Below are 25,514 nucleotides of genomic sequence, written 5' to 3' on the forward strand. Positions count from 1 at the left end.
GAGCTTTGCCTTTTGGCTCAGCTCTCTCTTCACCACAACGGATCGGTACAGCGCCCGCTTCACAGCAGACGCTGCACCGGCAGTAAGTCGGACTCGTTTCCGGTGAGAGTTGGACTCCGCCAAGGTTGCCCTTTGTCACCGATTCTGTTCATAACTTTTATGGACAGAATTTCTAGGCGCAGCCAAGGTGTTGAGGGGATCCGTTTTGGTGGCCTTAGGATTGCGTCTCTGCTATTCGCGGATGACGTGGTCCTATTGGCTTCATCAGGGCGTGACCTACAGCTCTCACTGGAGCGGTTTGCAGCAGAGTGCGAAGCGGCCGGGATGAAAATCAGTGCCTCCAAATCTGAGACCATGGTCTTGAACCGGAAAAGGGTAGAGTGCCTTCTCCGGGTTGGGGAGGATGTCCTGCCCCTAGTGGAGGAGTTCAAGTAAGTCATCTCAAGTCACTTTACAATAATAAAAAAAAAAACGTATTTTCAATCGAATCATATAGACCAGTCGCAACTCAAGTGCAGATGTATTCCAGATTAATCATAGTTATCAAGCAATGCTATCAAGTGTGACTCCTCCGGGATGAGTGCGAAGCAACAGCGGACAGTCGTCTGCATTGTGTCGTTGACTTAGCAGCGCACCCTCATACCAAGCATGCATGTAGCGACAGTGGAGAGGAAAACTCCCCCTTTAACAGGGAGAAACCTCCGGCAGAACCAGACTCAGTGTGAACGGCCAATTGCCACCAACCGGTTGATCCAAGAATACCTTCTACGTTAAAGCAAAGGAAAAGTGAATGGCCAGCTCTTTTAGTGGCTTCATTTAGGAGAGAGACACAGCTAAGCAGATACACTCTGAGCCAGTTTTCAAGTCTAGAGGATCAATGGGATCACATGCAGTTGGTCCCAGTGAAGGCTCAGTAGCTGTCTCTAGGAGAGAAACAGGGTTCAGCATCGCTAACCGTTATCGGATGTTTTGACTCAGCTGAAAAACAAGCACATCCAACAACACGCTGTTTGTTGATGCGCTTCAGTCAGATTTTATGGTATTTGACCTAAAGATTACCACCCAGGGCCAGTTAATGGAGAATTGTCCAGTTTCAGCCTGTGGCTAATTAATTAGCCTGTTTGCTATTGTTTTCTGTCCGGGTGTTTCTCAGTTGCAAACGTATTCCCATACGAGGTCTATCAATTAACTGTTCTTACACTGTTGGTTGTTTTCATCCGGTGTAAATAACAGTAGTTAGCAAGTTCACTGGGCACAGCAACTAACATATTCTCCCGATTTTCCAACTGCTTAGCTTGACGTCATTTCCAGAAATAAGTTTTGACATTGGAGTTTAATCTGTTCAACATTCTTCTTTTTTTTATTTTTTTGTATTAAGATACCTCTCTGTTAAAGCGCTTTAATTCATCAGGTCCTATGTCCGTAATGTGGTCACAGATATTCAAAGCAAACGGCACCAGGCGCTTTGAAATGCTGATGTTCGTCATCTGTTTGCACGCACAGTAAACAGGAAGCGCTGGATCTCCCCCGTCAGCCTGTTGATGCCTTCTGTCTGTGTGTTTTATAGGATGACGTCTCCACGGCCCAGCCTGCTGAACTTCTCCCACGACGGGGTCATATCTTCTCTGCAGAAGCCCATGGATCTGAAACAGCTCAAACAGAGAGCTGCAGCCATACCGCCCATCGTGAGTTGTTCCGCAGGGTCTTCTTGCGTGTCCCTTCTTTTCGCTACGCATGGACAGACGAAAGGATTGAACAACATCGCCGCCTTTGCTGCTTTGGAAACAAGGCTTTGCCATCAGTTGTGTTCTGTACCTAAAAACAGCTCACTTTATCTCAGCAGCCGTCTCTGTTCTGTCCCCATTTCTCAACTTGCAAAAGAAAAAAAAAAAGGGAAAAGCAGTACAGCAGGTGAAATCGTGAAGTCATATTTGTTTAAGATAAGGCAGACAGATGGGCGATGATGGGATAGATTACTTTGTTGGGCAGAAACAAGATGCCTGGGATTAGTGAAACTTTAGCTCGCCAAGAAAGAAGAGATGAGTTTTTGCTATCCTGTTGATCAGATACTGTAAGCAGCCCAACCATATGTCAGTGCCTTGTAGGCGCTGGCTTGTGTTATGTGACTGTCATGCATGTAACCGTCTTGTTTCTGTGTTCTCTGGTGCGAAGATGCCAGAGGCCTCTGTGCAGGGCACTCAGCGGAGTGGGAGTGGGAAAGCAGTGCAGCCCCCCCACGCCTTGGAACTGTACCAGGAGCAGATCAAGATGGCTCACGGGGAGTCCTCTCAGGAAGTCAAACTGCAGCAGCAGCAGCCTTCTGGCCAGCCAAGCAAACAGCAGCCTTACGCCCCTCAGGCAGAGAGAGAGCGAGAGGGCCTCCTCACCAGCAGCCCCCGAGTTCGCCCACGAAGCCCCTCCGCCAGCGAAAAGGACGGTACGCAACTCCATCCCCGCTCTGAGCGGTACAGTTTAGAACCTGTACCAGCCCACAACCTTTATACTAAACATTTATATTATTTGCTGTCCTCCAATGTTTGTCTATAAAAGTCATGGTATGAGATTCCTGCAGTACGGTAATGAATGAAAACCACAACAGAGGCTCACGGTGTCTACATAAAAGAATAGGCAACAGAAAAAGTATAACACAGTGTAATGGCTTCCCTTTCTGCCAGAATAGCAGCCATCGATTTCTGCAGCTGCTAGACTGATTAGTTTATAGCAACTTTATCTGCACTCGTTGCACTGCAAAAACAGAACTAAAAATAAGTAGCATTTTCTTAAAATTTGTGTCTTTTTCCTTGATTTGAGCACGTAAATAAGATGATCTGCCAATAGAATAAGATTTTTGCACTTAAAAAAAGAAACAATTTATCTCCATTTTATTTCAAGCGCAGTATATCTAATTATCTTATTTTAGGTGTCAAAATACTCATTCCATTGGCAGATAATCTTATTTACCTGCTCAAATCTAGGACAAAAACACTAATTTTAAGAACATTTTACTTATTTTTACATCCGTTTTTGCAGTGTGTTAGGCTTCTCTTGTTGTTGGCCCATATACTTGGAGCATCGGGGAAGAATAAACCACTGAATACATTTAGCTGTTTGTCATAGACTTTTATACCTGTTCCTCATTCTGCTTTTTATTGAGTTAGTCGAGAAAAACAAGCTGTTAGCCAATCAAAAGGACTGTGTCACCTCGATGAAAGATACCAGCGGCAGACCCTGGGTTTCCATACCATGACTGTCGGTGTTTTTCCGTCACAGTAGAGGCTTGCAGGGAGCATTTCCCTGTGTTGGGAATAAAACACAAAAAAAATAAGTAAAATGTTGTTAAAGTTAGTGTATTTATCCTTGATTTGAGCAAGTTATTAAGATTATCTGCCAATGGAATGAGTATTTTGACCCCTTAAAATAAGATAATTAGACATCCTGTACTTGAAATAAGATGATTGAGATGAATTGTTCCTATTCTAAGTGCAAAATTATTATTCCATTGGCAATTCATCTTATTTACCTGCTCAAATCAAGGACAAATACACAAATTTTAAGAACATTTTACTTATTTCTAGTTCCGTTTTTGCAGTGTAGTAGCCTTATTCCAGCAAGCTAGCTAGCAGTACCCAGCAATAAGAGGTAGGAGGGAGCTCCGTGCAACTGGATTGTGCTCCGGTCCCTCCATCGCTTTCTCTGGCATCTCAAAAAAAGGACTTAAAACTGTCAAAAAGGTATGACAGAAAACCACTACAGTCTGGAACCCATATTTTTAGAAATTTTTAGTACACCTCCATACAAGTAAATGGTCCATGCCTAGCCTGTATGATTCACTAATGTATTTATAGGTGTAGAAATGAATAAATATGCTGGATGAAGCAATAACTTGGAATCAGAGGAGTCCTAAAGTCCTGCTCAACATCCAGCTGTAGTAGCATCTGATCTACTTTCACTAAGTAGGTCTTTTCTAGCGGCTCTGACCTTCAGTCTGTTCTTCAGTGTTTAGGGCCTTTAACTGTTTCTGGGACGCTCCCGGACAGCGGTTCTGATAAATGAACCGGTTGCTGCTACTGACCCAGAAGGGAGTATAGTTTTATTCTATAGCGCGATGCAAGACGTGAGCACATTTTAGACAAATGGAGGCATTTCTCTCTACCTAACGGTTCAGAGCAGCTGTGTACTCTGTGTCCTGCAAGCTTTTATTTAAAGCTCCCAGGACAAAAAAAAAATGCTAACAAAGCTCCTAGTTGCCCTCACAGAGACTCAGATAGATACTAAAGGGTCAGTTTATGGGCATTTATGTTATTGGCAGTACTAAACATGGGGCTTTAGGGATACCCGTGGTGTACCAGGGTTTTAAATAGTTTGTTTTTTAAGGCCGCTAATGTTTTCTGTCCAATTGCAGTTTAAAGTAGTTTTCGTGAAATTCCAGAGAAATTGCTTGAGTGACGGGGATTTCTCCAGCTTATTGAATTATGGGTTAACACTTTTCCCACCTGTTGTCCCCACACTGATGGTCAGCTGGCCCCTGCGCTTTTTTTCTCCCGTGTTACATTTCTGGTGGAGAGAAAAACGGGCAGTTGTGTGGAAACAAAAGAAACGCCCCGTATTACTGAAACTAATGCTTAAAAAAAAAACCTACAGTTAGAAAATTAGGAGAAGCAGATCTGCTTGGTAGCAGCATGGCTGCAGAAATCCGTCTGTGCAAATAGTCCAACCAAAATAAGCAGCTAATATTGGCTCGTTCTAGTGCAGAACAAACAGGTGTCATATTCTGTGCGATAGGCGTTTTGAAATGAAAACTAATACAAACCCTAGCTGATTTGTTTTTAGTTTTAGCTAAAAATAACTGGATAAAGTTCTGCGTTTAGCTTGAAGTTTGAAGGTTTAACGGCAGGATTCAGTGAAACCGTCGCCGCGCCGCGTGAATCTCCCGCCTAAACGTCTTTTGTGGTGAGACGGCGATGTAGTTTGTGCTGATTTGTTTGCATGCAGCAGAAAATGCTAAGAGGATGCGCTTTCCCTTCAAAGCAGCAGAGGCATTGTGGCTGTGCTCCTAAACCGATTAGGTTCACCCACTGCTTCTTTGTCACGACGACTTTAGCACGGTGCAGCTCTGTGACCCTCATTGGCGGGTTTTTACTAATCCTCTTTAGATGAAATTTTAGATTGTGTATTTTTTTTACGTGTCTGCCCTTCTGCTAATTCAGATGTGAGTCACTGCGGCAGCAAACGTGGCACGAAGCGACAGGTCGTCTTTGTTTATGACCGGCAAAGATTCCCGGTCATTACATAAACAGAGGAAGGTGTTCGTAAAAGAGAAACGGGTCAAAGTTTAGTGGCATAAAGGAGGACTTATTAGATTAGACGCAGTCCAGCTTCTTGTTTTATTTTGGTGCTGGCTATTTATTTGAATTTTTCATTTATTTGGTGTTGATGTTGCAGAAAAGTCCCGAGCTTTCTCTCCACATGGCGACGCCAAGAAGCAGGCGCTGGGCCCCGATGACCTCAGGACCTCCAGCTTGGGTCGGCCAGTTCCCTCGCAGTACCCCATGCCCCCACGAGACATGCCCAAGATAAGTCACGACCAACACCTGCTCCACTTCAACGGTGAGCAATCTCCGTCTTTTTTGCAGTCGTCGTCAATAGAGCTGTGCGTTTCTGCTGTGCTCCTAAATTTAACGAAGCGTTTTTTGTCTTCCAGCGTTCCAACAGGTGGGCCACGCCTCACACGCCGGCCTGCCACAGGATAGTGTGCGGTTAGCGCCAGTGAGACCCCTCTCGATGCCCGACCCCCCTCCTCTCATCTCCTCCAACAAGCCTGGAGGCTCTATTACGCAGGTACATGGGCGTGGGAATAAAATAAATCTTCTATAAAGACATTTTTTTTTTTAAGTTTAACTAAAGTAATCTGTTAAAGGGAGGAACGGCGTTGATGTGTTTTACATGATTTGTTTGTCCAGGGAACGCCAGTGCAATTGCACAGTGCAGCGCACGGGCTGGAGCACGCAAAGATGCCCTCCGCGCCAATGGGCTTGTCTTGGATGGAGAAGAAAGTTGGTAAGGAAAGCCGTCCATTTATTCTGAATATTGTTTTACATGCTCTTCTGTCTCTGACACTCTGACCTGCTCTGTTACACTGCAGGTACTTTCCCAGTGGTGAAGCAGGAACAGTTGTCTCCCCACAGCTCCTCCCAAGCTGATGGTTTGTCAAACCCGGGACCAGCTCACGATGCCTCCTCCTCTGCGCGTGGTGGGTGCCAGCGCCTCCTCCCATTCTTGTGTTTTTATAGACTACTGATGGGACCTGGAGCTGTGCCTTTTGTGCTTGTGGCTCTGTAGGGTTGGAACAGATAACATCCCCGTTTAAAGCACGAACGTTTCATCTGGACGTTATTTCATTTATTATTTTGTACGCGTGCAAAACATTTGCAAAAGTGCCTTTTTGTTATTTGAACCTTGCATCCCCGCCGACTTCTCTGGCACGACCCCAGGTTGGGGATTCTTTGGGTAGGAAACCTGACCACTGCATGTTTGCCCTTGTTTCCGTGCAGTTCTGCTAACCAGACTCAGGGGCATGTCTGAATAGGAAAAGTCCCACGAGGGAATGCCCATCACAAAGGAGAGGCTTTTTGATTGGAGGGTGTGGAGAATAGCCCTAGCCTTCTCTGTGACACAACATACAGGCAACATACGGGTCTGCGTGCCCACCGTAGGCGAGAACCTGGATGTCTCTCCTCTGGGTGTTCCAGCTGCTAGGAGATGCAAGAAGAGTTGTTTATGTTGAACGGTGATGCGTCGTAACCGAGGCTATTTAAAAGATGTTACAATCACCAATAAATCAAAGATTGCCATGATGAGATAAATGCTTATTAGGAAAATGGAGAGAGCATATCCCATTATGAGGATAATGCTACCGTGAGGAGCAGAAACGACTGAAAGTTTTGTCTGTAACAATCCATTTGTCCCATATGTCCTATTTGAGAAAGTGAAATCTTTAATTGCACTGTGAACATTTCATTGATTTTTTTTTTAACTTAAAATTTTTCCAGACAGTAAAGAAAAATTATATATTGTTTATTTTGTAGTCCTTAAAGAAAAACTGTAATCAGGTGTAATCTGAACCGGCGGGTCCGAGTTTTACGAGATCTGCCAACGTCTGTGATCGGAGCGTCGCCGCATTTTTACGTTTTTTAGACAAACACTGTTAGACCACTGGCTCCTTGGAGTACGGCAGTCTGTTCATATGGTGGTGCTTTATGCTACACTCCTGTTTTAAAATCTGTATCTTCTGTTGCAGCCGTCCAAGGAGGCAGCATCACCAAGGGTCTTCCTGGGACTAGAATCCACCCCGAGTCTGCAGTTTCCTACCGAGGAGGCTCCATCACACAGGTGAGCTGGACCAGATAACCAGGAACAACAAAGCAAAACATAAATGACGTATCTTTGCAAACACTGATGTTACGTCTTCACTGATTTATCACAACTAAGATATTTCCAGCACATTATATACATAACCTTCAATATGTTTATTCATCTATCACCTTTATTCCAAAATGTTGTTTTTTTATCTATCTTTTTAACATTTGATCTATTTTAAAAAAAAATTGTGCCTAGTATAGTCCCCGTTTTTCCCCTATAATGATCTCGGGCTCATCCTTTTTTTTGGGCGGATACGACAGTGTGATGAGTCTCACACTAACTCTGTGCTGAAAGCGACGAGCCTCTCCTGTGAGCGTTACAAACACAGGGGCTGACTGTGCAAGTTTGAGTCGCTTCTTGACCGAGAGCTGGCGGTTCTCTTCCTCTTTTTGAAAATCTCTCAACATTATCTGAAATGCGTTTAAAAAAAAAGGGACCCGGTATAGGAGAATATACTTGTAGGGCTGTACGTTTTATCCTGTCTATGCCCAGAATCTACAGTTCAGAGAGCTTTGCTGAGGTTAATGAGATTCACCAGAGAAGGAGGACATACAGTTAGAAGGAACTGAAACCAACACTGTAAAACCGTGTTAAGGTTCATGCCACAGGCAGGCTGAACCCCCCCCCCAACCCCACATCCTCTGATCTTTTGCACTAGTTTTCAAAAAAAAATCTGATGCAGTCTTTGCCCTCTGAACACACAAGACGAAGCTGCTGTCCTCAAACACGGAGCTGCTTTTGTGCCCGTTCATCGTTTGCTCTTGTGATGTAAGCGAGAACCGGCCCAGCGAGTTGGTGAGAGGTCAAACGGCAGAGCGAGCGCGGCGGCCGGCGGGTTTCTGAGCCGCTGTGTGACATAAACACGGCTCTGAATGGAGCCGTAGCCGTAGCAACGGGTACACGCTGTGCCGCATCTGTTCCCTCTTTTATTTATCCGTGTACTTCAGATGCTGGCTAAACCCGGTCACTGATATACCCGCGCTCCAGCATGGCGTCCAACTGGCACAGGAGGGGAAAACAAGCGCTGGGGAGGCCGTCGACCAAACATGAAGGAAAAATGAGCGACGAGGAGCATTTGTCCTGTCGTGTAGCCTGACTCTGGGGGGATTGATAGGTACATGTGTGTGTGTTTGAGGGTTTTTGTCGGAGAGCAGGTGAGGACAGTTTCTGTCATTGCTATCTCGTAAAGCGACATCCACCCCCCCCCCCACCCCCCCCTCCCCCGCTTTCGGTAAACACTTCTTGGAAAAGCTGCAGCCATCAGATTACAAGGCCTCTCCCAGTAACTGCTGCCTCTTCTTTTTCGCCATCAGCTCATGCAATCGTCTCTTGACCAATCGGTGCGTGGAGAAATATGACTCATGCTGAGCACAAGTGATGTTATTCAAGGTTTAGGCCGTCGATGTTGTGTTCCGCTTTCGTGCCGTTTCACCTTTGCTGCGTTTGGAGGTCTTTTGCTTCGGTGTTCTCTGCTCGGTTTTTCCTGATTGCACGCCTGGCCTGGGTGAAATCGGCCTGACGTCTATCTATTAGATGTGTGCTGTAGGCCGCAAAGGTTCTGCTTGTTAATGCAGCGGAGCTGTAGAAGTGTTACCGATGGTACAATGCTGCTTCAGCAACATGCAAATTTCATAGACGTGCGTAACGTAGACAATGTTGAGCAACGTTTCAGCTGTTCCTGAAGTGTGTGAAAAAAAAAAACAGCAGCTTTTTTTTCTGCATCTGCCTTATGCATCAGGATGGAGATGGTGTGGGTCTAATTCCTCCTGCTTTTAAAGCCCATAATCGTCTCCAGTGATTAAGAACTGGTGGCCTATTTCTGATCTCTTTCTCTGAGTCAATTTTAAGATGTAAGAAAGTAAGATGTTTTTTCTAGTCTCCTGTAAGAATAATTATTACTTTTATTACATGAATAGCAGTTGCTGCATAAAAGGATTCTACTTTTATTCTTAACAACAAAATTATTAGAGGTGATATTTTAAACCGCCTTTAGAGCCTTATATTAGCCGTTTGTGCAAATAGTGCAGCTACCATTGCTTAAACCCCGTTGTGTGTGTTTCCCTTGGCAAATTTAGATCCTTATCTCCTAGATTCCTTGGAGGCTGGTAACGCTGACAAATCCAGCCTGTTCCTAGACAGACAGACTTTGAAAGCTCAAAAAATAAAACAAGAAATGTTTGTGCTCCATTCTGCCATCTGGTTATCAGCTGGGAGTCTCGTTCTCTAGCTGAATGAAGCACATACACGTCCAGCAAACGCTTTCCTTTTAAACATCTCAGGCTACGTTCACACCACAGGTCTTGATGCTTAATTCAGAATTTTTTATTTTGCTTAAATTGGATTTTTTTTTAGGTGGCCGTTCATATTACTATTAAATGCGACCGCAAAGCGTCCCGCATGTGCAGATAACAGAAGATGTCACACAGCAGAGCACTGTTTGCAGAAGTAAGGGTCAATGTAATTGTTTTTAGAAGTGTTCAATAAAGTTTAGTTTTTTTTTTTTTTAACTCGAGAAAAAAAAAAAAAAAAAAAAACGCGGAGACTGGCTGGCATCTCTCCTTGTTATTATCATAAGGCTGTTGAGCAATGGGAGCCGACAATATTAAGACCACATCGACAGAAGAAAGCAGCACAGCTATTAACAACGGTCTTTTATGCTAAATGCTACGGTGGGTGTTTAGCGAGAGACGTGAAAGACGGATAAATGCGACATGACCGTTCAGACTGTGGCTGCTTTGAAAAAGGTCCGATACGTATCTGAATATGTCCCACATATGAAAGTGGCACAAAGGTTTTATTTTTGTAAAAAGACAGATATGAGTCACATATGGGCAAAAAGGATTTGGGTTGCATTTCCCTGCAGTGTGAACGTAGCCTTTCATTTTGAAAGTCTAACTCATAATAAAAAGCAAACTTTGAGTCTTCTTTCTCTATCAACACACTAGAGAGAGATGTTTTTAGAGCGACTGTTGGGCCTAACGTCTGGTGCGTTTAGTAGTAGGAAAAAAATACCACATTTTCTTAGTTTCTGACTCGCCAGCCATCCTGCAGGACAGATTAAGCTGAAGATCAGTTGGATTCATTTATTTATTTCTGAAAGCTTGAAGGAAATGAATGTGATGAGACTCTTATTGTAATATTGCAATGACTATATATCTCACAAAGGTGCAATCAACATTTCCCTCACTCTTGTCCTTCTCGTTCTCATTGCTTTTAACTCTCTCGGTGATCTTTATCATACTGGAAAATTATCTTTCTTCAGTTATGGTCTTGTACTGCTGTAAGGACTCTTATTAACTAAATATACTATTGACATGTAGAGAATAAATTCTTGACACTTTTATTATGCAAAAAATATTGCATTTCAAACAATCCTTAGCATTATTGCCTCTGCACACAGTTTTATTGCAATGGCGATATAGTTGCTATATATTGTGCAGCTGTAATAGAAAAGCATTTTTTTATGATTTGGCCATTTGGGTTGATGCCATACAAAGAGAAATGTTTGACAGTAATGTGGCCAACTATTCAGGTTTGCTGTTTGTTTGGTGGTTTCTTCTGAATCTGCATAATAACAAGCGCTAATCAAAGTTAGTTAGGCTGCGGCTGCTGCTTTTCAAAGATGAGGCCAGGTTTATGCCTCTCTTCTGGTCTTGTTACCCCAGGGGACACCCGCAGATGTGCTGTATAGAGAAACCATAACGCGTCTGATCTCAGAGGACAGCTCCAGCCGGGCTGAGAGGGAGCGGGACGAGACGCCGGCTAAAGGACAGGTTCTCTACGAGGGCGTCAGCGGGCAGATCGTCACGTACGACCGTGAGTACATGAGCTCTGAGTAAAATGCTCGCTGACCTGGCATGTAGTATAGTAGGTGTTGAAGTGTTCGTATGAAACCCTGGGTTCGCCTTTCTTACAGGGCCGCCATCTCAGACTCCCAAAGAAGACGGCCGAGGTCTGTCTGGAGAAATTCTAGGTCTGAAGCGCTCCTATGACGTCATGGAAGGAGGCAGAGGGCTGTCAATGAGAGACTCCCTGTCTGCTCCCAATTGTGAAGGTAAGACATATTTTTCTGACATTTTAGCATTTATTGATGCGTTGTATCAACCAGTCATGGACCAGTATGGGTCTATCATGGTGTTCATACAAAGATATACAAGAAAAAGATGCAGCATGACCTAAATATTAACTCAAAAAACATTTTCACTGCTGATTAAACATATTGATTATTACAGGTGTTATGTTTTATGCAACACTGCTTTATGAGCGTCTCAGCCCTGCATGTTTCTTCCTCATGAAGGTTATCGAAGCGCGTCATCCCAGTTCTGAGAGTGTATCTACACTAGTAAAGTTATTTGGTTTGCTTGTTTGTTTTTAAGCAGACTTGTTTTTTTGTGGTTTGCTTCAAATTGTACTTTTTGGAAGTGAACTATAACAAGCCACACATGAGACGGCCGTTGCTATCATTGGGCAGAAGCATTTAGGGCGAGACGAGCACAGACTAGATCTGAAGATGGAGGAACACTATCACGGAAATCCTGCGTGCAGAACCTCTGCTTGGCATATTTATGCTGTTATTTTAGCTGCTGCATCACCAAGAGTGGCAGGAGCCGCTATACTGTTGCTCCTGATAGGAGGGTTTTCTGATTTGGAGATTTTTTTTTTGTCACATTTTTTATGTTCAGACATTTAGGCTAGATAACTGGGTGATAAGTTGTGTTTTTGTTTTGTGCTGAAATTTAAAGGTACCCTTCTTTTGGTTTTTGATTTAGTTTTCTTATTACTTATTTTGTTGTTTCTTGTGTAAAATAAAAAACAGTAACAAGGTGGGGATGGGAAGCACTGCACGGCTCTGTGCTCCATGCAGCTGGAAATGCACTGTAGCCAATTAGCACTTTCTCTGGAGTCTTATTAAATAAGTGAAACGGTAACAGAAAAATTGTGTTTGGACTACCCTAACTTCTAAAACATGTACTACTGTCACAAATCTTATTTTTCTTTCGTTCCTCCTCACACACAGGTCTGATCGGTCGTGCCATGCCCTATGACAGAGACAGCCCGCATCACACACCTTACAAGGATGCCCATCATATACGAGGCTCCATCTCGCAAGGTACGACGCTTTAAACGTATTGCAAACATCTAACCTATGCAGTTACTCGCATGAAAGTTATATCAAGGTATCCTTCTGACTACAGGGATACCGCGCCATCTAGACGCCCAGGATCCCTACATGAGGAGGGAGGCGAAGCAGATAAGGCGAGAGGCGTCCCCGCCCCGTGGCGCCAGCTCTCTTTCTGACCCGATGAAGGGCAGAGAGGCCATCGTGCCCACGGTGAAGGAGGCTGGGCGCTCCATCCACCTCATTCCAAGAGACGAGCTCAGACAACCTGCCAAGGAGGGCATCATATCACAGGTAAAACACACAGCTAATCCACCGCTACTTAGGAATGCACCGGTTGTTCGTCATCAGCTGGGTCGGCTTTATCACTAACCAGCTCAACCAACACTCAAAAGTCACGTAGCTGTTTTGTTCCATAAACACGCCATGAACTTGGTACTCAAAAATGAATCCCCACCCACAGGGCTACGACCAAATCATGGCTAATTCTTACTTAGGTGAAGGAGAGTAATGCTGCGTTTTGAGCATCCAGGGAATCGGGTTTACATGCAAAATCTATGGTGGACGCGCCTCAATCTTGCGCTGCGTGTGTTGAAGCTCCCCGCGGGTTTCTCACTGCCCGTTTGGCTCGACGCGCTTTAAGCGCCTCTAGAGCAGCCAAAGCAAGAGTTGGAAAATTGGCCGTCAACCAATCAGAGAGACTCCGTCACGTAGTGGGGGATTTTCTGACAGGAAAAATATAATCTGTTTTACTTCTTATCACTGATAAATGTTAACATCAAGCCTCCTGAATGATGCTTGCTAACCTGAGACAGATGGACTGAAATGGGACGCCTGTAGTTGTCCCGCCGGGAGATGCGGGCACCGGTGCCGGTCAGCAGTTTGTCATACTGGTCTTAGGTTGAGATGTAAACTAGGGCTGAACAATTAATCGCATTTTCAATATAATCGCGATTTAAAAAAAACACAATTTCCAAATCGCAGAGTCTGCAATTTTTGGCTATGTAACAATTACGTAATTAGACACGTCCATTAGGTGTTGGTAAAATGTTTAAAGTGGGTTTGCTCCCCATGGAAGGGAAGACAGTTGCAGCAGTGAGATAATCTAATTTTATTACTTGTTTTAGAGTTTATATAATCATACATAGCATTAAGTTCTGGTCAATCAGTTTAATACATTGACTGGTTACACTTTATGTCCAACAAGGACTGATGTCCAAATCAATTAAAAGCTGTTCTCTTGAATAATATTCTGATTAATAGAAACATTAAAAGTTCTTGTTTTAAATAGTCCTTGTTTACAAACATCTTTTTTTAGAGAACATTTTTGTTGCTTGTAGTTAATTAGAGAAAAGTCAAAATTGCAATTTTGGTTGAAATATGTCGTAGGCAGAACGCAATCATTACTGCTCCGAGTTTAAATGCTGTGGGTCTTTTAGCAACTAATCCGCACGGCGAGGAAACAGATTGATTTGTTGTTTGTATATGTTTGAAAAGACGTGATAAATTAAACTGGAAAAAAATCGCATTAAATCGCAACATTAAGAAAGAAAATCGCAATTAGATTATTTTGCAAAATCGTTCAGCCCTAATGTAAACAGCGCTGAAAGCGACCCTCGTCTATGCGCGGCTCCTGCTGTAGGTGGTGAAACTCGCCGACCTCCAAATGCCTCTGAATCATTTGTGAATTCAGACACGCCGCAGATGATATTGTATTTCTCTGAAAATAAAGCCAAACCACTCGATTTCATCTGCAATTTTCCAAAGAGTCCAGCAGAAGAGAAGAACAGGGTAGCTCCTCTCCACAGGAGCCACCGTGCCAGAGGTGCCGTCAGAGCGTTGAGGCTCCAGACAGACGCTCAGAAGGCGTTTGCTCTGAACGCAGCATAGAAGTTAGCTATTTATCAGCTTTACCTGTTTAAAAATAAGGTCAGAAGAGCTGCAGGACGATACTAGATGTTTCCACTGTTGATTCTAAGCCAGATGTATTCTTGCTGTCTCCCTCTGCAGGGAACGGCTGTAAAGCAGGAGGCCGCTGGCTCGGGGAAACGCCACGATGTCCGCTCCATTATATCCAGCTCGCCACGCTCCTATCACAGTGCCACCTCCCACCTGGAGATGCGTCCAGACAGAAGTCGATATGAGGAGGGGCACAAGGGACGGCCCAGTGCAGTGGTCAGCACAGCCAGTCCCATACCGCGCTCCTCTCCGCTCACCCTGGCGTCAGAGCAGGGAGGCAAGGCCCATTATAGCCCCATGGCTTATGAGGAAAAAGGTGTTGTTAGGACCCCTTACCCTGGACCCTCACATCGTGGATCGCCACTGCCCAGGGAAGCAAGTCAGAGGCAGCACGAAGGTGGGTTTATCCACCATAGATGGAGCAGTGTTCATTTTTTACTGTATTATGTGTTTAGACATCTCCTTAATGTGGCCCATGTTGCAGTCAACATTCCTCGCTTTTCACCATTAGCAAAGCTCAAATCCCTGACTCTCTCTTTCTTTTTCCGTCCGATTCAGGGTCTGGAAAGAATCCTTCTCAGGAGCGCAAAGCCACGCCGACTCCCAGAGAGATGAGGGCCACTAAGTCACCTCTGTCTGGCGTAGCAGATCAGCAGGCCTATGAGCGGCTCCTCCCCGGCCTGGGAGCTTCAGACATGTACCGCATCCCCTTGCACTTTGATCCTGCAGCGCTGCCTAGGGGGATCCCTATTGACCCAGGTACACCCAGAGTAGAATTTAAAACATCTTCTTTTAAGACCCAGTTGATTATCTCTCAACTTTTTTTTACATTTTGCTGTGTCAGAATCACAAACGTCTGAAAAAACCAACTGCATTCAGAAGCCACTGATTGACGAATTAAAGTCGTGCTGAATGCCACAAGAAGCACCGTCTCAGTCTGACACAAACACGTTTGTAAGCTTGTGTCAGATAAGCTTCAGTGGTCAGACGAGACCAAAGTCTGACCTTTTTAGTCTAACGGCAAAGAGGTATTCTATCGCCCTAAACACGCCGTCTGTAAAACATGGAGGTGGCAGCATCAGGCTTTGGGGGTGCTTATTTTTTTAGTAGAGATTGGGAAAGTAGTCAGAGTTGATCGGCAATAAATACCGTGCAACCCTGGAAGGAAACCTGTTAGCGGCTGCAAACCAACTGAGAATGTCCACAGAAGCTCTCCATCCAGTCTGACTGAGCATGAGACATTTTGCATCGAATAGACAAGGATTGCTGTTTGTAGATGTGCTAAACTGGCTCAGATGCACCCTGAAAGCAACAAAGGGTGGAGCCACAAAGTTTCAAATAACTACATATCGCACGTTTTAGGTTTTTATTTGTTAGACAAAAGGAGAAAATAAAACATGTTTAATTTTGCTCTCAACTTATTATGCACTACTTTTTGTGGGCTTGTCTTATGAAATCTCAATATTATACCCTGAAATATGTAGATTCAAACTGACTAAATGTGACTTTCTACGTTTTCTGTTCTTCATTGACCTCAGCTTACTACCTGCCTCGCCACCTGGCTCCCAATCCGGCGTACTCGCATCCCTACCCCTACTTCATCCGCGGTTTCCCCGACACGCCGGCCCTGGAGAACCGTCAGACCCTGATCAACGATTACATCACCTCCCAGCAGATGCACCAGTGGCCCGCCGCCGCCATGGCTGCACAACGCCTCGCCCCACGAGACGCCGGCCTTTCTCTTTCCTACTCCGCCGCCCCACGTGGTAAAAAAAACGAACGCAGCTTTGTGTCACATTCCCCCCTTCATTTCTGACTCCAGCCTGTTTAACTTGGATTGTTTTTGGCTTGTTTGGCAAACTGAAACTTGAATCTGATGTTCCACGCTCACCTGGTGGATTAGGGTTACCGTCCGCGGAGCGGCGGCCGTGTCCGTGTCGCTCGTATTGTATCTGATGGTCAGCGACGCAAACAAGCTGGCGCTCAGCCCTGCTTGGCAAAAGAGATTAGATGACCTGTGTTGCACAGGGGAACATGAGCTGCTGCCAGACAGGGAACAAATCAAGGAAATCAGACCCAGGGTGTCATAAAGGAAGCGTCCGCTGGCACACGTCTCCTGACATTAACCTTCATCAGTCAGTTTCACGGTTGCATAAGTAAATAATTTTACTTGCCATTGTTCAGATAGCCGATTCCTTTGTACGAGCAAATAAATGATTGACAGATACGACTGCTTCAGTGGTTAATGATTAGCTTGAGAGCAGAGCTGCTGATGTAATGTAGATTTTGTGTCAAGGTTAACGGCACTTTGGATATGTCTGCTTTTGTTTTATGTTGTGTTCACTTAGATGTTTATTGGCGTCTGATGTCACGAAATCACGCAAGGTTTCCTCCGTCGGTAGCGGATGGAAGATGAAAGAACGGCCTAGAACAAGGATGTGAACTTAAAAAGTGCACTCCATCCGTATGAGAGGAGTACAATTATTGGGTTTTACCCAACTTACTCGACGGTAATAAGGATCAGGTTCTGTTGTTTTAGGGTTTTGGGTAAAATTAAAAGGCTACAAAAAGTCGTCAGTAATCACACATCTTGCTTCCTTCCAGGATCTTTGCACACAGGGAGGGGTTTGCAGAACAAGCAGCTCCTTTCCTCTCTGTTGTGATCTGACTCGTTGATAACTGAGCTTCACTCAGATCTTCTTTACGCTTCCAGATATTCTCGTGTGGATCAAACCTACAGCAACAGTATTTCCCGTGCCTCGCACACGTGTTTTCCTGTGAATGCTTACAGCGGCGTGTTGCACTGTGCTCAGCTCTTTTCCACATGGCCGTTGGTCTGAAGCGGAGAGGAAACTGTGTGAAACCATCGCTGTAGTTTCGCCACTTATGGACGATCAGCACTATGCTCAGCGTCTGGGATAAACCTTGTTAGATCTAATGGCATAACGTACATAGGCAAAGAAAAAACATCTGTTATGATAGTGATGTCCATTTAAAGCTCCATTGGGGGGATTGTTTTCGGATTGTTTCAAATGAAGTGGACGCGGCAAGGGAAACGGAGAAGAAAGAAAGGGAGAGAAGGGGATATGAACAGGGAGACAGAAGGATAAATGAACACAGGATAACATCCTAGGATCCTGCTTCTAAACCTGCGGAGAGAGAGAGAGAGAGAAAGAGGAAGAACAACAAAGGGACAAAAAAATACACAATATAATTTAATGCAAGATGTATTTAGTGGCAGCAGCAGTTAAATATAGAGGTTATCTGTACATCCGTGCCTTTGTAATCACCTGGATCCAAAGAGTCGTAGGTGTATGTGAGCGCCCTCGTATGTGGAAGGTTTGTCTATGAAAAATGCTCGATGGCGGCCGTGAGGAGCCAAAGACCCGCTTGTTTTATTAAGAGATTGTCCAGATGTGTTTCTCAGCTGCAATAAAGAGTAAATTAGAAAATAAAAGCAATAAAAGTAATTGTGCCAATTTGCAGCCGCTGGTTAAGCGTGTTAAAATGTTTTTTATTATTTATTTACATTGTAAACGAGACTTAGTTGATTAAGTAAGTCAGTCATTTTTAATACTGTAGGAAAAATGTTCCCATTGGTCCAAAAGTATGAATCAGAATTCCCTGTTTGTCCTGAAAATCAATTTATTTATTTTTACATTCAACTGTGAGCTTTTTTTTTTTTTCCCCATCCTTTTATGTTTACACCTCTAAAGCGCAGCCTGTTGGCTAACACAGACTACTGTGTAGTGCTTTTAATACCTCTATGATCCATATGTTTGACTAGATTTGCACCGTTAAGATCAGCCACACATTATTGGGTAGTGGTTACAGTAATATTAGTTTTTGGACAAAAAAACAACAACTCTAATAATTAGTATATTGGCAACACTCTCAGAAATGTAAAGTTTTCTTCTGTATTGAAGTATATAAGTATATTTAATTTGCTTTATTATCTGGCTGTTGCTTGGATGTTACACAGCAATATCAAAAGATTTGGCTCTGCAATTTTCAAATGGATTGGATTTTGTTTCATTATAGAATGCTTGACAGCTTAGTTTGGAGAGGAAGAAAAGAAAGAATCAATAATACCGTATTAGAAGAGAAAAATAGAAACAGAAACTAACCAAAGTCAATAAAATAATTTACTTCTTTCAAATTATTTGGACCGATTGCCTTCGATCTTTTAAGAAGTGTTTTTTTTATATACATAAATGAAACCTTTCACTCTTCTTTCATTTCAAAATTTTGAACAACGACGTCAGAATGTTAGAATATTACATTTATTAAAGAACTAAGATAAGATGGGCTTTATTGATCTCACATTGGAGAACTAAAGGCTGTTTGTTCCTGTTAAGGCTTTGCATGTTGTCTAAACTGCATCTTGACCAAGCTCTTCAGCTCTAAACTCTCCTCCTCCTTCTGTCCCCAGGGATCATCGAGCTTTCTCAGGTGCCACACATCCTGGTGCCTCCGTCTGCAGGGACAGCCGGCTCCCCAATGGATCGCATTACTTACATCCCTGGGACAAACGCCGCATTCCCTAGCAGGCCTTACACCTCCTCCTCACCCATCTCCCCAGGTACTCGTTCATTTTAACAACAAAAAACATCCATCCATCCATCCATCCATCCATCCATCCATCCACTGTCTTCCGCTCTACAGTAGTAGGTCCAGGAGCAAGCGGTTCGCTTACAAAATAGTTCTATGTTATATTTATATAATATTTTGCTGTGGTTTCTTGCAGTTGGCTCCTCACACATAAGCAAAATGCAGAGCACATCATCTTCAGAGCGCGAGCGGGAGAGAGACCGCGAGCGGGACAGGGATCGAGAGAGAGAGCGAGAGCGTGAAAACCGGGAACGGGAACGAGAGAGGGATCGGGAGAGGGACCGGGACCGGGAGAGAGAGCGGGACAGAGAGAGGGGGGGATCTTTGGGAAATGTGGAGCACGCCCCCATCTGGCGACCAGGTATGAAAAAGATGGATTTTTTTTTTTTTTTTGCCGACTTGCTCTGTGCTTAAAAAGTCATTTTGTGGTTGTTCACGTTGCAACTGCAAACTGTGTTTTGTTGAGATTTTATGTGACAGATCACCACATAATAGTGAAGTGAGGGGAAAAGTAAATGTGGTTTACAATTTTTTTTTAAATTTTTTTTTTTACCTATAAAAATCTGAAAAGTTTGCAATGCATATATAGCCAGTCTCAAGGACTTAATATTCTGTAGAACCAACTTTCACTGCAATTACCACTGCAGGTCTTTAGGGCTGTCTCTACCAGCTTTGCACATCCATCTGCAGACAAAAGTGGCCTTTGGCGCTGCAGAATAGTTCAAGCTCAGTCAGACAGAGAGCATCTTTAAGCATCGATCTTCTTTCCTTGCCACATATTCTCACTTGGATTTAGGTGAGGCCTAACCTGACCCCAGCCAGATTGATATCGCTCCGCCTAGCTTCACTCACATCCATCTGGGACCTCTCCCATAGAGAGTGATTTCTCCAACCAATTTTATGGTCTGGCCAATCAGGACGCATGGCTGGAGTTTCATAGATGTGACGTAATGGAGAAGCGACCGTGAGACTGGTTTTCATTCAGACAACAATGGCGGCTCGTCGAGGAAGCAAGCGTTAACATTGATGCTGCTATTTCTTCCGTGTTGTTCAATCTACCTAATATTGTTTCATTAAAAGAACATCAGAGAACGCCTCTGAAGGCTTTTGTTGGTGGAAACTATGTTTTAGCCCTTCTCCTGACCGGATTTGGCAAGTTTTGTTTTCCGTGGCGCGCCCGTGGCGGAGCGGTTAGCGCGAACCATGTTAGGAGGCCTTTAGTCCTCAACGCGGTCGGCCCGGGATCGACTCCGACCCGCGGCGCTTTGCCGCCTGTCTTCCCCCCTCTTCCTGTCAGCTCACTGTCAATAAAACGCGTGCCTCTAGAGCCACAAACACATGTTTTTTTCCTGCGTCGCTCTCACAGCGTCACGGGTTAGCTTCGGTGGTGTGAGTGGTTGAAATAGCGCGTCAATAAAGATGACAGACAAGTGGCTTATCCAATCATATGCAAGGAGTTTTGATAAGACCCAGCCTTCAATAAAGGCCATTCCTATGAATCTGTCCCAGATGGATGAGTGGAGCTAGGCGGAGCGACATCCATATAGGCTAGGGTCAGGTTAGGTGAGGCCATCCTTTCACTTGAATATACTTTGGTAAGTTGTTGAACTGCCGGGGCGTAAATCCACACCCCATTCTCAAACCATTCGAAGCTTCAGACAGGTTTCCTCCATCTCGCTGCTGTATTTAGCTACTTCCATCATCTCATCAACTCCATATGCCTGCTGACGAAAAGCATGAGGCTCACACCACCATGTTGCGCCTTAGCGATTATGTGCAGTGTTTGGCCGTTAAATGTTAGAGGCTTTATTTGAACAGCGGCTTTCCCGTCGCAACATAAAAGGATAGATTTGGAAATAGAAAGGGACGGGATTTTATTTGCGTATCAAAGGGAAGATGCATTGCAGACGGTTCAGATTTATTCCTGGTGTACGTGTTTGCTTCCACTTCATACTGATGTCCTATTTTGAGTTGGTCTATCGGTTAAAATGGAAAAACGCTGAGATGTGTGGTTGTAAGATGGTAAAATGTTCATCAGTAAAAGGGTTATTAATACTTTTGTTAGGCTTTTGTCACCTGGCTTGCATAGTGACATGATTCTGTGATTCTCAGGGACAGAACACAGCTTGTCCAGCAGCAGCAGCAGTGGGAGCGGCAGACCGGCGTCCCAACCATACCAGCACTCCCCGGTGTCTCCTCGTACCCAGGAGAACGTGCAGCAGAGGCCCAGTGTGCTGCACAACACCGGAGGCAAAAGCATCTCTGTCAGCGAACACTCGTCGGTGTTACGGTAAGATGTCTATTAAAAACAAATGACAAACATTTTCCAATGCAGATGTTTTTTTTTACATATTTTGCTGCATTAGAATACTGATTTGTAATTCTTTGTTTTTATGTGGTATTTTTCTCGACCAGGACCATGCCCCCAGCGTCATCCCGCTACTCGGGTTTTCACGGCTCCTTCCAAAAAACAGGCGTGCCCCCTGACGCCTACCCGTCTGCCATGGATTTGAATGTTGCCAAAGAGCAGAACCGCGATGGAGGCAAGTCCAGGGGAGGTCTACCCAAACACCTGCAGGACCAGCACGGGACCCCCAGTAAATCTGACCCCAAGCTTTGCAGTCCCAGCCCCGGAGGACTATACCCCGGTTCCTACCCCCCGGCCTCGGGGCGTCCCCAACAACATCTGCTGCCTTCCCAGTCAGAGAACCAGTCTGGCCGCGAAGAAAGCGGCCCACCTAGCAGAGAAAAGACTCAAAGCAAAGCGATGTCCATTCAGGAACAAGACATCCGATCACTCGGTAAGACTGCCGTGACTACAGCCAACTGCGTTAGCGTGATTATTCTGCATAAAATGTCTTGTTAAATAGGAATGCCTGAATCCGGTTCGCTCCTTGGCAGCAGCGCCAGCGACAGTGAGACGTTCTGGTCTCCCTCCTTCCCCAGAACCTACGTTGTCCCTCTGTGGCCTGTCATAAGCAGTGGTGATAGGCGTCATCTGATCAGCTCAATTCTGGAGCGTTTTTAAGACCACCAGTGGTGCAGTTTGCAAACATAAACATTGTTAAAGCAGCTTATTTAAAACTTTAGGTCTCTTTCTCTGTGCTGCTTTTTGCCCGTTGCTTTCAGTCTCCATAGCATATAACCACACTTAGTATCCACGTATTAGCAGGCTAGGCTATCGTTAGCGTTAGCGTTACCCGTCTGGGCGGCACACAGTGCGCTGAATAAATGAACAATGTAACGAAGCTTCGAGGCAGATCATTTTTGCCTCGATGAATTTTATGAATCGAGGTCCTCGAATCATTCGATAAATCGTGACAGCCTTACTTTAAACTTCAGTAAATTTCTGTCATTTTGATATTTTTTAAATGCATAGCACTGGGGTTATATTGCTTCATGGCTAAATTCAAAGAAATGTTTTATTTTTAGGCTGCGGCCGCTCATAGACGTCAGCTCACAGGAAAAAAAGGATGATCCCCCGTCCCTCTTGCTGTTAGGAAGCATTCAACTTATGTGAAGGATCGCTGAGATGCACAGATCACGTTGATGCCTTGGATTTGGTTGGTCCAGGTGGAATCTAAAAAAATTATTAAAATAAATCATTGCAGTGAAGCACTTTAAAGAAGTTATGGTAAAATGAGATGGAGCATGGAGAAATATATATAAGCTTATATATATTTACAGATTAATTCCCTGTTTGTAAGTTTTATTTCCATCTGTCCATTGATCAGTTCATCTGTTTCCATCCCCCAGACCAGAATTAGCAAAATAAAGTGCTGAGACTCTGGAAAATGGTTTCCAGGAAAGTATTGAAATTTGACATAAAACCTGCGTATGACCGTGTTTTAATCTCATCTACACTTGGCTACACAGGGAAAAAAGGAAATAATCCCGGGCTTGTTTTTATTACATTGTTGTGGATTCTCCTTGTCACAAAGACACCAGCTGAACTTGTTGGGGGTCTTCTGTTAAAATGTGTTGTTTTTTACACGTGTATTAATTTTAGTTCACTCTGTGAACGTCCTCTAAAGCTGTGATATTGGAGGAAACTTGTTGGACACCTGCTTATTTTTCTTAAAATTATTTGATGGTTCATCATTTATTGCTTTAAAGAGAAAATCTGAGCTGACTTTGAATGGTGTAGATGTCTCTGTGTGTGTGTGTGTGTGTGTGTGCGTGCACGCGCTCACTGTGTGTGTTTGCATTTGCTCATCAGCGCCACCTCAAGGTCTCTATCGACCCCCCTCAGAGGAGAGACTCTCTCCAGGCCAACAGCCCCCTTCCCCGTGTGTGAAAGGCAGCCAAAGGGTGGTCACTTTGGCCCAGCACATCAGCGTAAGTCTGCTGACTCTGAGCTAACGAATGAAAACTCCACGTTCGGAGTAACGTCTTCAGGGGACAGCGGGCTTTCTGCGTCGTTTATTGTCTGACACGGTGTGTTTATGCACAGGAGGTGATCGTTAAAGACTACAGGCAGAGCCAGCAGCAGCAGCAGCAGCAGCAGCAGCAGCAAAGCTACCACGGCTCTCCTGTTCTGGACCTGAGTGCCTCCCAGCCCCCACCCACCTCACAGGAGTCCGCTCAAGTGTCCCGCTACTCGGAGGGTTTCACCGGGGAATGTAACAGAGACAGGTAGGAAACGTGGGCCGGGGTTGAGAAATGGACGCCAATGTTAACAACACACTCTGTTCAATAATTATGTCTTTTATGTTGTTTCTAGATCTCCCCCTCAGCAAAAGTCTTCACCTGTCAGCGTGTCCAACGACGGCATCGAACCGGTGTCTCCTCCTGGGGCCAGCTCTGAAGCGGACGCCCAGGGAGGGGCTTCCTACCCCAACGAGCAGGGGGAACAAGGGTAAGTCCGCCATGACGGCCAGGAACGGGGTCAGTCAGGCTATTAATGACGGCATTCACCGGAGTCGTATACGTAGTTGACATGTCAAACCTTTATTTACAGCACTTTTTATACCGCCTAACATAAAGCAAAGTACTTTACAGAGGTCAAAACAGACGCACACACATAAAACCACTAGAGACGCACACACGAGAAGTCATCAGCAGGTTGTGTGTAACAATGTAACACACAACCTGCTGTGTTTTTGTGTGAATGACTTCAAAATCAAGCTGATTTATAATTTTCCTTGAACTATAATGTAAGAAGATTGAAGAACAGCAATCAAATGTATTATTTCATATCTTCCTGCTGTGAGCAATCATTAATCTTGTGTGACGGTGCAATAAAGGCTAAATAATGACAGACCTTAGCATTTTATGTGGGTGATTAGCACAGCTGATATGGCTAGTGTTAAAGAAGCAGTGACTTCTGGGTATTTGTTAGCGAATCAGAATCAACTTTATTCACTGAGTCTGTGGCTTTGACTACAGATTCCAACATGACTGTAGGCATGTCCTCACCTTTTAAACCTTTTCTTCAGTAAATCTGCTTCCCCCTGAATCAATTTTTAAACGGTGGGTCATTTTGAGCCATCTTCAGCCGGAAGACGCTTCCGCTCTGCAGAGTGTTGCTCTCTCAGCAGCAGCAGCATTAGGGAAAACACGCAATATGTGTTCATTATGATGAATGGTGCAATAATGTGACGCAGCAACAAATAAACAATTAAACTGTGTAAATGTCTTTCTGCTGGGGTACATAGCAAACATAGACCCTTAAATAATGAGTTATCTAGCCATAGCCACTAGAAACATAAAATCTGATAATAACATCTCAACAACACGGTTTTATTGGTTGCTTCTGGCCACGGCTGCTGTTTTTGGCACTGAAAGCAATGACAGTATCTCAGTGATTGCACTACTTTACTGTCTCTTTACTTTCGGAAACGGTTCAGGCTGCTTTGAATGACGAGTGTCATTGAACCCACACTGCTCAGAAAAAATTAAAGGAGCGCCATTTAATCAGAGTATGACATTAAGTCAGTTAACCAACTGGACTATTGATCAGGTCGGTTCAGTAGTAGGGGGATTGTTTATCGGCGTCGGCTGTTCTGGCCTTAATGAAATTAACAACCCCATAAACAGCAAGGGTTCTGCAGACATTTGTTCCCTCTGCATTTTTTTTTTGACTGGTTTACAGTAGTTTTGCATTTGACCGGGGTCAGAGTCACTACTGGTAGCATGAGGCCTGGACCCTACAGAGGTTGATCAGGCAGTCCAACTCCACCAGGATGGCGTGCCGTTGCCAGAAGGTTTGCAGTGTGTGTCTCTCTGACCAAACCATTAGAAAGAGACTTCATGATTGTGGGCAGAGGGCCTGACACCCTCTAGTACGCCCCGTGCTCGTTGCCCGGCACCGTGGAGCATGATAGTCCCCAGCCTCATGTGAAGAGCATGAGGAGCATCCTCCAGGTAGTTCCTGGAGGATGAGGGACATCCTCTCTAAAGCCAA

The 25,514-nt window shown here is 44.5% G+C and overlaps 1 protein-coding gene across 1 annotated transcript in view; it reads left to right on the top strand.

The window, feature by feature from the left end:
* The window catches only part of ncor2 (nuclear receptor corepressor 2), a gene marked incomplete in the record, with an annotated part of 132,004 nt that overhangs the window by 98,179 nt on the left and 8,311 nt on the right, over positions 1-25,514 (top strand). Inside the window, 21 exon segments of the mRNA XM_036144553.1 lie at positions 1,568-1,685; positions 2,173-2,437; positions 5,443-5,607; positions 5,702-5,838; positions 5,961-6,057; positions 6,143-6,250; positions 7,298-7,389; positions 11,085-11,235; positions 11,336-11,473; positions 12,437-12,529; positions 12,615-12,832; positions 14,549-14,894; positions 15,056-15,256; positions 16,036-16,263; positions 18,930-19,079; positions 19,245-19,469; positions 21,221-21,398; positions 21,524-21,909; positions 23,328-23,446; positions 23,562-23,743; positions 23,832-23,966. Of these exon segments, the coding sequence (XP_036000446.1) occupies positions 1,568-1,685; positions 2,173-2,437; positions 5,443-5,607; positions 5,702-5,838; positions 5,961-6,057; positions 6,143-6,250; positions 7,298-7,389; positions 11,085-11,235; positions 11,336-11,473; positions 12,437-12,529; positions 12,615-12,832; positions 14,549-14,894; positions 15,056-15,256; positions 16,036-16,263; positions 18,930-19,079; positions 19,245-19,469; positions 21,221-21,398; positions 21,524-21,909; positions 23,328-23,446; positions 23,562-23,743; positions 23,832-23,966 (3,732 nt within the window).

This window comes from Fundulus heteroclitus, chromosome 12, assembly GCF_011125445.2.
Source record: "Fundulus heteroclitus isolate FHET01 chromosome 12, MU-UCD_Fhet_4.1, whole genome shotgun sequence".
NCBI lineage: Eukaryota > Metazoa > Chordata > Actinopteri > Cyprinodontiformes > Fundulidae > Fundulus > Fundulus heteroclitus.